This window comes from Hippocampus comes, unplaced genomic scaffold (genome assembly GCF_001891065.2).
Source record: "Hippocampus comes isolate QL1 unplaced genomic scaffold, H_comes_QL1_v1.1 scaffold110, whole genome shotgun sequence".
Taxonomy (NCBI): domain Eukaryota; kingdom Metazoa; phylum Chordata; class Actinopteri; order Syngnathiformes; family Syngnathidae; genus Hippocampus; species Hippocampus comes.
The window spans coordinates 1,597,649-1,610,908 of record NW_017805498.1 but is presented as its reverse complement, the minus strand read 5'-3'; the positions used below and the strand labels follow the sequence as shown (position 1 = coordinate 1,610,908).

At 40.7% G+C, this 13,260-nt stretch overlaps 1 protein-coding gene across 2 annotated transcripts in view; it reads left to right on the top strand.

The window, feature by feature from the left end:
- The first annotated feature begins 8,499 nt into the window (after positions 1-8,499).
- Positions 8,500-13,260, top strand: part of cbfb (core-binding factor subunit beta) — a 28,066-nt gene continuing 23,305 nt past the window's right edge. For both annotated transcript variants that reach the window (XM_019876942.1, XM_019876941.1), the window contains exons 1-2: positions 8,500-8,914; positions 9,384-9,470. In XM_019876942.1, the coding sequence (XP_019732501.1) occupies positions 8,837-8,914; positions 9,384-9,470 (165 nt within the window). In that variant the 5' untranslated portion in view covers positions 8,500-8,836. The remainder of the gene's footprint in view (positions 8,915-9,383; positions 9,471-13,260) is intronic.

Sequence of the window (13,260 nt, the reverse complement as noted above, 5' to 3'; positions counted from 1 at the left end):
AACAAATAAATTTATTTATTTTATATTTATTTATTTTATATAGGCCAAAATCTCAATAGGTGTTGCCTCAAAGAGTTGGTGTAATGATTATTTATGTATTTAATAATAATATGGTGCTTAATTTTTATGAAGCACCACCTTAATTTATCCAAAAGGGAACACTTGTTACAGTGCAGTTTCTGCTGTTACTGGAGATATTTTAGCGGACTATCGTCACTAGTTTTACCAGCATGGATGAATTGAATACTTAATTTACCTTTCTAAAAAACTGTCAAATATCCATCCTGTCGACTCAACCTGACTTTCGGCAATTTTTTGTCAACCTGATCACATTGCTGTGAAAGGCAGTTTCTGCACCCACCTGTGAGACAGAATGAGAGAGTAAATGGTAATTTGGTATGATATTGTGAAACCACACACAAACACAAAACACTGGGTTTCCAACAAAGTCCTGTAATTAAAACACAACATATTCAACACGCTTTAATCAATAACAAATCAGAACGTAACAACCGAGGATAACCTAAGAGGGCAGGGCCTTACTATATATTTTTTTTCATTCTTGGTCGAGGGAACGGCTTCACTTGTGTGTCGAAAAGAGATCAAAGTAAATAAAAAACAGTTAATTCAGGATAGATCTCAATGAACAGAGCCCACCGTTGCTTAAAAAGTTCAACGTGCAGAGTCTATGTTGCGAAAGAGAGGTAAAGATGTAGACATGGTGGCCATATTCGGTGGGGCAAATTCCGTCAAAAGCAGGAGCCACTCAGACAGGATGAAGGCGGACCGGAAATGACGTAATATTTTAAGTATTCTCCAAGAAACATTATTGGCAAAAAAAAAAGAAACATTATTGGCTGTTGGAAGTCCGCGCTCAATGATGGATGCACAATCCTCCATAAAGACAAGCATGCAAAAACATGTAATGAGAATTTATCGGCCATGCTCTATATGCCCAAAGACAAAGTATGTCATCGTTTGAGACACCAGAGATAAATTAATAACTGTTACTAATCAATAACTGTATACTTTTTATCCTGGTCATGTAAAAACAGATGACGAGCTACCCCGGATACAGCAGCCCTCTCAATTTGCTTCTTTCTTGATAATTGCACCATTCTTTTTGTGGTATATTCAAAAATGATGTGGCACCTCACAATGCTATTTCTTGACAATAACACCAGAGGGTGCAATTTTCATTTGCAGCCCCTTGGTATGTGTATGAAGATGAATGGAAACTGCAAAGGTGGGCTATCCAGTAAAATGTCGCCTGCGGGACACCCGTCTGTTGTCAGTCCGTCACTCCGTCATAGTTATTTCAACCACACTTCCGTCATTGCCAAATTACAGTTGGTCACCACTATTTTAGAACTGTTAGTAACACATCAATATTTTGGTCAGTGGCGAGAGCCAATCAGCTTCAAGAACATACTCATGACCACTGGGGGTACGTCGCCCGTCAGTCATCCTTACATCATTATTTCAGGCCAGCCCTGACCATCAACAACCAATCAGAGTCGAGAACGTACGTACCAGTCTGAAATAGTGATTGAATGATGACTGCCGAACCGCTTACTACGTCACACGTAGGTGCACAAAAATATATTTGAAAGGGAAAATGGGAACTATGATTTAGCAGCCAACACAACCACAGGTCACCAGATTGACTTGCGATGTTCAAGATCTTTATTTTTTATGTCGGAGCACAAGAAGCCCTCTCCTTCCCCTCCTCAAGGCAAGCCCAGTCCAAGTCACCCCCGCGAAGGAACATGTGACATGTGTTCCCAACAATCCTCAGCGAAACGGGAGTCCGGCATAACTGACAGACTGACAGACCTTCCATCAGTGACAGAGTGCATGCCCACCACTATAGGGTTAGGGAGGATTAGTGTTGACACGAGAACCCTTAAGGGACGAAATCTAAGTGAGTAATAATAAGCATAACGTGGAAGGTTCTGATTTTTCATCGTTTAAAATAAATGTGAGTAAATTACTGCATGGGACTATTGGAGTGACGACAAACTGCATACCGGTGGTGAAATGTCATTTGCATATTCTTTGCAGGTGTGCATATCCTCTGTAATGCACTTTTATTGTGTCTAATATTCTTTGGGTTGCATTATGCTGCAGATTGGATAACGTGATTGCATCTTATTTGAGATTTCTCTTTATTTTTACACATTTACAAAAATGTTGCATAGCTTATTTTTTTTGTTTGTTTTTCAATGTGTGTGTGGGGGGAGGGGGGATATGGGGGAGGCGGGTGTTCTTGATTCCAGGCATGATTAAAAAGCGGACAGCCAGCCAAATATACAGGCCAGACAGACTGGCTGACCAAACATTGTAACTGATCCACTAAATTACTAGACCATGCGCCATTCCAAATTTGTCTGTAAGCCACGGGATCACCAAGAATAAATATACGCACATGCAGACGGCTCCCCTGCTCTACACTAATGTGTCCATGTTTTTACGTGTGTGGATGATGTCAACGGTAAGTGATGGACGTCGTCGAAGTAAAGAAATCCAGTGTCTAAATAAGTACTTGGGCCGCCGGTTCCTTCATAAAATATAACACTTTAAAAGCTAAAGCTTTGGGTCTGTTTTCCCTCTCATACTGTTCGTCATTTGAATAGAAACTATTTTTGAACGTTGACACTGAATCAACTACGGAAGAAATGAGAAAAGTTGTCGTCTAAGGCCTTCACACAAGCAGAAGCAGTATGGTGAAAGTACTCCATTGGCAATATCTGAAATATTTTGGGCTTATTAATTATTTACTTGCCACTTTAGTGCAGCAAGAGCAGAAATACTTTTACAGACAATTCAGGCGGCAGTTTTCAGTCTCGCTTCAGATGACAGAGATACAGACAGCAAAGAGCCTTGCAAACACGGAATATTGGAGCAGATGACACCCAGGCATCATAACAAAACGAGAACACACGCTCCTGCCTCAAAGAACTGATTCAGGAATGGCATCCCCTGTCCGTACACACACATTATCCCGAGTCAGCTCCATGCCACTGTAGCATCATTAACGTTTCTGTGTTATTGATGCGTTTTAAATATTTATTAGGCCATTTCCAGGGCCGCAGCATAATCTGCGCCGCAAAACAAAGGCCAAATACTGCTGTGTGTGCCCTTGAATAACAATGACGGGTACAACAAGCACAACATATGGCACTGATTTTGGGTTTAATGTTCAACGGCCAACGCTATAAGGTAGCATTGTCACTTGTAAACTAACTTATGCACAACATGGCAACTGAGCAGGCTCATGTGTTGCAAAGACAAAGAAAAATACACAATCAATTTACACTGACTGGCCACAGAACTATGACCACTTAGGACAATGTAATAACAACTATATTAAATATTCATTTCAAAGCTCAAGTCTTTATTCACACCGGTAAAGCGGAATTGATTCAACGGTATGTTCTTTATTGTGGTTTTAATTTTCCAGTGGTGTAGAACTGTACTTGAGCCTTTGTTGTGCCTTTAAATAGGGTAACCGAAGCATTTGCTCTCAGGATGCAGTACACTTGTACATCCGTACATACCACAGAAACAATAACACACACACACACACACACACACACACACACACACACACACACACACACACACACACACACTTGTGGAAGCAAGGGGGAAAAATATAAGAGTGAATTTTAACAAGTGATTTAAAAGATGCAACAGAATCTGCACATCTCAGATCCACAGGGAGATCATTCCAAAGTCGAGGAGCTCTAACAGAAAATGTTCACTCACCTTTATTTTTAAGTCTTGACTTTGGAACATCCAGGAGGCCTTCACCCGGGGATCTGAGACCACGTGCTAACTCATATGTAGTTAAAACTTCGGACAGGTGGCTCGCAGCCAGTCCCATAAGTGCTTTTTAAGTAATCAGTTGAATCTTAAAATCAATTCTAAAACAGACTGGGAGACAATGAAATTTTGCTAAAATTGGGGCGATGTGGTGCCACCCATCGGAATTATTAAGCCTCACTGCTGCATTTTGAACCAGCTAGGTCATGATTCCGTTCTTGTCTGTCTCCAGCATGTGGCAGAGGAGGGCCTTCCCTCCTGCATGCACACCTGCTGCCAATGTTAATCAGCTGACTATTTATGGACTTCCAAGTTGTCATTTCTCTGTCAGATAATTCATCTTGCTTAGAACACTGCCACTGAGTATTGAATTCTTCTTGATGTGTCATGCGCTTCGTTTTGTTGACCTCGCCATGTTTTTTGCACTTTCCTATGTAAGTCATTTTTCATTGTAGTTGTTCATCTTGGTTTTTTTGTATCATATGTTTTTTCTTCCTCCTCCACAGCAAGAGTGACTGACCAGCTGAGGTGACTCCTCCCTGGTGAGTAGAACTCTTGGAGACTTTGGGGCAAAGCTAAGACAACCTGGTGGAACAATGTCGCAGAGCTGCCCTTCGAACGGTCTCCTTCTAGTGGATCTAGAGCAGGGGTCACCAACATTTTCGGAAGCTAGCTAACTAACGTAAGACTAATACAACAATCCGCAAATAGTCGTTGCCGTGACTGTATGACATCTACGTCAAACAAAAATAACAAAAGACCAAAACTATCCAATCGTAAAAATGTGAAATAACACACACGCAAACTGTAGGTCGTGTGACATTATCACATTAATTATTGAACAGCAATACTAAAATACTTTGGAAAAAATACAAGATTCCACTTTTTTAGGACAGAGGGATTTGGATACTTGTAGCACATCTGTGCAGGATGAGTGGCTAAGAAGCACTTTTCAAGGGGGTTCAGGCCTCAGGCTGGAGCATATGCTCCAAACAGTTCAACGAAAACAAAGACTGCTTTTTTATGGCACTCATGTCATTGATTCCCAGTAATTCTTTGATTCATTTGATCCTGTTGACAAAGCCAACTACTTTACTTCCTCAAAGTGGCCATTTGTGCTCATGTTTGCTGCAGGCCAAACAGCGCATGAGTGATTTAACAACTCAGTCTGGTGATGCAGTAAAAGGTTCATCAATTAGTCAGATAATCTGCGGTTGCCATAGTGAACAATTCTGATGTGCATGCAGTCTGGTCTCATATTCGCACAGTTGACTGGACACAACTCGTTTTGATCCACTTTCATGTATGTATGGGCTGAAGTGTTAAGTTTGGTGCTCGGAGAATTTTCAAAACTTTCAAATGAGTTTAGATTCAGGAAAACTCTTACTCTTATTTTGGCAAGCACACGTGAAAACGTATGAAGGTTCATAGCCAGTAGTTCACGGTGTGTAAAAGTTATCGAAAATGGATGGATGAATGGTGAAACTTTTCTCAACAACTCTGCAACAACTTTCAAAAGCTCAATTGACTTTGTACTTTTTAAATTTTTTTTTTTTTTTTTTTTTGTGGAGCTAAGATTTGTGTAAAGATGCGCTTGAAGCTCTTCCAATCCAAACTGCAAACTAACAAGATACCTGCACTTGAGCAGGTTCTTCACTTAATGGGCTCCTTATTTGAGTCCAGCACAGCTGGACTCAAGCATAAAAACTGCCGCACCTTGATTTTTTTTTTCTTTTTTGTGCCAGTGCAAGCTTCGTTTTGTCTGTTTGGAAATTTGGTAGGCCGCTCGGTGGTGGGCACTCTGGTGGGTCCCTTGGGATGAACTCAGCACACCTGACAATTTGGTGACTGAAAGTCGTCTCAGCTTTACGCCTACAGGAAGGATGCCTAACTATTGATGCAGGTAGTGTAAGATGATTTTGGTGAATTTGATCGAGGTGTAGTCATACAGATTCTGAGATATGCACACGTGTCGTGTCTGTCATCATATTTCATTCCTAAATATGACAACAGCATGCATCGAACCCTCTGAATCATAGCAAAAATCAATTCATTGAACAATTGCGCATTTTTGACCTCATGCGTGGACACCAGCAAATCGTTTTCTCCTTCCGCCTTGTCGAGAATTGTGCGCCCCGTGTGCTCAGATTTTAAAAGGGATGCTTTGATTGGCGGCGAAACATGTTGGCTGTGTTCACGCCTACATTGGCACAAAACACCCTTTTTAAAGTGCCACAGTGCACTGGCTTGCATGGGTCTGTGAAAATACCAAAACTTAGTCAAGGCCGCACTTTACACCGTGCCTCACTCCAGACTTGCAGTGGGTACAAATATAGAGCCCAATGTGTTTATGGGCCATTCCATCTAACTAGTGCCTTTGGATTGTTGTAACACTCTCAAAATAAAGCAGAATTTCTCATAAATATCTGATAATATACCTAGTTAATTACTCAAAATGTGTATTAGCCCAGCTTCGGGAGCTTTATCTTTTTTTATGTCACGTTTTTATTGTACTGAAACTTCTCATTTGATTAACTGGACTGAAAGTAACAGCATGTAAACACTGAAATCATTACAGTATTCAAAAAAGTGAATTTCTAAAATAAACTATATTTTAAAACATAATTTAGGTTAAAAGACTGTGAGGTATTTTGATCTTCCTATGTTGTTGTGACTTGTGGAAGCATCTTCATTATTCATAGGCGATAACATCTTAGGTTAACAGCATTGAGTGAAAACGCAAGGACACAATGACAGTGTGAAGTAAAACTTTTTCTTTTCTACTTCAAGTACAGTTTGCATAATGATGGATAATTTGTAAACGTGATCACATTTTTAAAGGTTTTCTACAGGTATTTTCATATTGAATGGCAAAGCCCAAAAAAAAAGTCGTAGTTGAAATAGGCATCGGATGCTATTTTTCCAGTGTTCAGGGTAGTTTAAATTATTCTCCTAACATATTTATGAAATAGGCAATCCGATCAATGTGCAGGAGACTTTACTTCAGGAAATAATGTATTTTACAGGTCACTCTATCATGTATTTGTACATTTTATTTCCAAGGGGTGCAAATGACAGGTTCGGTGTAATGACTCTTGTGTAGCAATATTTTTTCTTCTTTCATAGGTTTACTCTACTTTATTTGTTATTTACTTCTTTTTGACCTTATTATTTCGATCAGGGATCCTCTAGGGCCCATGGTTTAGATGTTTCCCTCCTCCAACACACCCGATTCAAATGATCGGCTCATCAGCATGCTCTGCAGAAGCCTGAAAACGATCCTGAACATTTGAATCGGGTGTGCTGGAGGAGGGAAACATCTCAAACACGGCTGGCTGGGGCTCTGAAGGACTGGAATTGGTGCTTCCTGAGTTAGAATTAACACAGGGATCCAGCGCATAAAAGTCCTAGGATTTTTTTGACCCATACATAAGGGGGCTGCGCAACCAATTTAGAAATATAAGAAATATATTTTAAAATACATCTAATACATTTCTGAAGGGGCTTAACTGAGGCTATTCGAATTTTTGACTGGATTCTCGCACCCTTTCGCTCTGGTGTAGCAGTGTCACTGGGATTCAGTTAAGAATCGTCCAAGTATTTCTGCTTGGCTCATTTTGAAGCTCAAAAATAGCAAGACAGTAAGTCCACTGAATCATCCTAACACGGTGTTCTCAGCACATTATGAACATCTGCACATAAAAACACAGATTTCGTGCAGTTGACCCATTGCAAGGTTTAATTTGGAATCCCTGTTTTGACATTTAAACAGTCTGTTAAAAACACGTCTGTTCCACTCTGCTTTGAGGAGCCTTGAAATAGTGTCCCTGCATCGTTCGCCTCTCACATATGGCTCCCATAAAGTTTGCGGTTTGGGACCGCACGCATGCGCAGTGGCTCGACACGCAGCGTGTGTAGTTGTATTATTATTGTGAATGGGGGTGGTGGCGATGTGGGGGCGGCTGGTATTTTGGGTGTTCAGTCACAAGAGCAAGAGCGACTCCGCGGAGCCAGGAAGTAGACTGTGTTGGGTGCCTTCACGGCCATACGGAAATTTAATAAGCCACAATGGTGAAAATCTTTTGATGATTTCCTATTTTCGTCATCATTTTGTGTGGACATATGTGTATTTTTACACGTTTTTATGAACATAACCAAACATTGTGAGATACCATAATAATAATAATAATAATAACAATAATAATAATAATAATAATAATAATAATAAAAATAATAATAGTAATAATAATCATAAACATACGAGAATTTGATCATGCCCTTTTGGTGGTATCGTTCATACACTCGGCGTCACGTGATCTGTGGCACATTCATTATTAAATAGGTGGCTTCTCAGCATATCATCTATCGATAATGGGAGAAATGGTGGCTTCAATGTGGGAACTTTGGCTAGGCCTATGGATATGCGGAGGGAGTAGTATTTGATAGTTACAGGTAGAGTAGAAGACGCTCGAGGAGACAGATTGGTAAAGAGACTTTGGTCGAGAGAGAGAGAGAGAGAGAGAGAGAGAGAGAGAGACAGAGAGAGACAGACAGAGACAGACAGAGAGGAAGAGCGAGAGAGAAAGAGCGAGAGAGAGAGAGAGAGAGAGAGCGAGAGAGAGAGAGAGAGAGAGAGCGAGAGAGAGAGAGAGAGAGAGAGCGAGAGAGAGAGAGAGAGAGAGAGACAGAGAGAGAGAGAGAGACGCGGTCAAATTGATCTTGAGGCTTTTTTTCCTGTCTACTTGGGTCACTTAATAAGGCGCACAAGAAGGCAAAGAGAAGGACGCGATCGGGGCAGCAAAAACCATTAGTCACGCGCTTGGAAAGCAGCATTTCACATTTCTCCACACGAGGAAGACGCAAGCCGACTCACACACGGAAGGGAAGTGAGTTGACAGACTCGAAGAAACAACCCCCCCTAAAAAAGTTTGACTGCGCGGGTTCGTTTTATAGTTGATGGTGAGGGGGGGAAAGCGGGGAATAAAGTGAGGAATCCACATTGGGAAAGATGCCGCGGGTAGTTCCGGACCAGAGGAGCAAGTTTGAGAATGAGGAGTTTTTCCGCAAGTTGAGCAGGGAGTGTGAGGTGAGCGTGCACGGCGGAAATAAATACACGTATACACAATTGGCTGCCTGGTTGATGTTATATTCCTGTGTTACTAAGTCCGATACCGTATAAATTCAGTTAATTACCGCCTGAAGTGTAAAAAAAAAAAAACCATCACTACCGCATGTGCGATTCGACTCTTTTGAAAAAGTGACTACTGTATATACGCCTGTTAATACCCAATACGTACACCTGCATTTATTTTAACTTCAAATGAACATTTTGGAAAGTTGCTTCTGACGGATTATTTGCGCGCGTTATTTTGTTGTTTTATTTTTATTATTTTTGTTCTTTTCGAAGCAAAGCACGGTAATTTTAAATCAAAATTCCTGTGGCTTATCTCGAAAAAGCAGGTTAGTGTTGACTTTGCCTATCTAAAAGCGTCTTCCTGCCTACACGATGTGTAAATCGTCGCCGGGCTTCTCAAGATTCTGATGTTTCTTTTCAGATAAAATACACTGGCTTCAGGGACAGACCCCATGAGGAGAGACAAGCCCGCTTCCAGAACGCTTGCAGAGATGGACGGTCAGAAGTAGTAAGTCTCACGAAACTAAACACACAGTCCGCAGGTTCTTTATGTTTTCTTCTTTTTGATTAGTGGAATGCAGGAGTAAAAACAAATAAATAGACAGACAAATAAATAAATACAAGCAAACTATTCTGAGAATAAATGCGGAATGTCGCACCAGGAAGTAAACAAGCTGTCCATCACGCATCATCAGGGCTGACAGGTACTTCCTGCTATAATATTTATCCCAGCAATCATGAGTGTGTCAGCTTTGTGCACAACCAGACATCAACACAATGTCACCCAGACAGGTGGTTGCATCACACTCTCTGGGCTGCAATTTTGATTATAATATTACTAATTATAAGTACTGGTATTCTGCCATGTCTCAGTAAACACGCGAGTGCACTCAAGGCAAAAAAAAAAAAAAAAAAAAAGCAGTGGTTTGAAAAAAAGTCTTCCACAGTTTCAAATGGATTTGTCTGATCTGGAATTAATGGACTTTATCCCATTTGAAATGTCATTTAATTCATTTTGTATACGTTTCCAGTTGATGATATGAGCCCTTAATTTGAGGTTTTCTTGATGTAAAAGTGAACATCCTGCAAACTCATTGTGCATTCATCTCTTTTTGGGTGTATGTCATCGTAATATTGAGATTATTAGTTTGATGTTCAAAATGACCATGTCGAGGATGATTTTGGAGAGTGTGTGTGCTGCTTTTGCCTGTATCTGGACCACAGTCATGGTTTGACAACTTCATGGCACAATTAAAGCGACAAAAATGATCACGGTCATCAGTACAGTCTTATCACGGTATAAAAAATTACAGCTACATAAACCTTAAGCATTGCAAATACTGCACTGTTATTTTGAAAATAAATACAACATCAACAATAGTTTGACCTTTTTGTATGTTCAAAATTGCAAACAACAGCAACCATAATGAATTGTCATCCATACAAGACCACATGAAATTCAATCAAAATACCAAGAATTATGTATTTAAATAACAGCAGTGGTAAAAATGTGCACATGTGCAGTGACACACATGCGTAATGTTGTATTAATGCTCATGGAGTGGTGGGGATGTGGTGGCGGCCAGTATTTGGGGTGTTTTGACTCTCCGGACTAGAGCCAGGAAGTAGACTGACTGCCTTCATGGGCCTGAAGAATTTGGATTTGCCACTGACCTGCCAAAGTGATCAAAAAATGTTCTCTTCTTTTGTAGGTATTTCGTAGTGAGTTCGTAACGAGTCCTTATTGACTTACTTGTATTTCTTTATGTTTTAAATGACGTGACCAAAGGTGATTGGCGGATGACCAGTCCAGTGTGTACCCCGCCTCTCACCAAGTCAGCTGGTGTAAGCGCCAGCTCTCCTGCAAACCAATTGAGGACAAGCGTTGGATGAATGGATGGATGACATGGCCTTTTGACCTGAAATTTCAATAATAACATACATACGCGTGTCTCCTGTAGATACAGGGTTATTATGTTGATTTAAGTCTAAATGCAGTTAAATCCATCCACATTCTTACAAACAATGAAATGCTTGATTTTGAGTAGCAGCGGATGCAGAGTCCTCTCCGACACCTTGGCAATGTATGAGTCGGTACTTGTTTTTATCATTTCTAAGAGTTCTGGAGACAAGGGTACTGCCCACTACCATGCACTGTGGCCGCAGAGCAGAAACACAGATTTTTGCATGAAAAAAGCCCATCGTTACAAACACTTTTGCCATAGTTCTCTTTCTAGGTGAAAAAAATATCACTGCTTTACCCTTAACCAGTCGTAGCTACATCCGAACATATGCATGTCTTCTTCTACGGGTCGCATCTGCTTCTTTCTTCACCTGTTCACCGGAACAAGCCCAAAAAATGACCAATCACACCCAGAAGCTCTAAATAAAGAAATGAGGATAGTTAAAACTTTAAATGGTTTCAAACAGTTTCACATTGTATCACTGTGATCAGTAAATCATCAACTGTTTCATCTATAAGTAGAATCAAGTGGTTGATTTCACAAAAGGAAAATGGTCTCATTTTATTTTAGTTCCATGTCTGCAAAGAAAAACCACACTTCCTCTTAAAAATAAAGTAGCTTTTGATCTGCGATTGGCTGGCAACCAGTTCAGGGTGTCCCCCGCCTCCTGCCCAAAGATAGCTGGGATAGGCTCCAGCACGCCCGTGACCCGCATGAGGATAAGCAGATCAGAAAATGGATGGATGGATGGATGGATGGTGGCTTTTAATAGGTTGATAACATTATAACACACTCATATTGTATAGTGTTATGCCTCCAGACATATTGAGCCAAATCTGTTTCAAGTCTTGTCCAATTATGCTGTCCAAAAATAGTGATATTTGGCAATAAGACACTTTGACATTCCTTCAGTATTTTCACGTCACCATCTCAGCAGGGAGTGATGGAGCCCGTCTAGTCTTACCATCTTTCCTGGTCGGTGGATGCGTCTGACTGTCTGTCCTCACTGTATTTATAATCTCTTTCATCACTGTGACAATTGATGGCTTAAGTTGTAATAGGTCCACAGCAGCCGTGACATCATGTCGCTGATTTACCGTATCTATATCTAAAGACCGCCTGCTATTTTCACGGTCAGTGCGAACAACGAGCAGACACAAAGACACCCCAGTGTGACTTCAAGGCTTCTTTTTATAGCCAAGTCCGGCAGACAGGAACCGCATCACCAGTGCAATGATCAATCCAAGTTAGCCTACGCTTTAGACATACAAGTTTGGTTGATTTTTTTTTCCCTGTGCGGGACATCGGGTCTCTTTGTATAATGTCATACTTATGGAATCACTGCCCAAATCATAATAACACCATCTAATATGTGGTTTACACAACTTGTATAACGTAAATGTCGTTCTCCAATCTGTCATTAAAGCAAATGTGAATGGTTTGAAGAAGAATTAATACATATTGTACAGTATTTATAAATTCATTCAGCCAGATCTTCACCTCGGTGTCCAGATAAAGTTGATGCTTTTGAAGTACACCCATTGGTCAATTGTTGAGGTACAACTGCACAACATTAGTATCTAGCCCCTGCGAGGGGCACATGAAAAGCTAAGCGCTAATCAAGATAATTGTCAGAGAGCTGTTTGTTTCTCTCTTACTAAAAGCATCTTCTCTTTTAAATCTAAAGAGATTTGCTGACATAGTCACAGTTAAAAACGATGCAATATGTATGCATATAATATAAAAAATAAACACGCTCTTATCGGATAATACGGTTGATTTTGTATGTGGATTTATTTTTTTAAAATCACATTTTCTTTCGCAATCAAGGAACACGCAGACTAAACGTGGTGAGAAATCTTAAAATGTTCACAGTCGTTGTGATAGATGGGCCGATAAATCAAAATAAGTTTGCCTCAACGTGCTCAGTATGAGTCGCACTTTAAACAACTCTTGCTTTTCATGCCGGGCTGGACTCTGGTCTTGCCATCTCCCTTCTATTTCCCTTCCCGTTTTTGTTGAACTTCTCTTTTGTCCTCCTTCCTGCCGTTGCCCATGTTCCCTCCATTTTTCTTTCTCATCTTTCTCTGTGTTCCTCCTTCACCCCCCCCTCCCTCTTTTGCCTCTCACACAAGCCTCTCTCTTCTTCCCTCCTTTTCTTTCTCGCGGTAGTAGGCAGCAAATTACTGTCAGATGGTTGTAATCCAATACGTCAAATAGGGCAGAAATTAGGACTTGGGTGTTCTTAGATTCTCTCAAAGCGTGTTTGCGCCTGTGTGTGTGTGTGTGTGTGTGTGTGTGTGTGTGTGTGTGTGTGTGTGTGTGTGAGAGTGC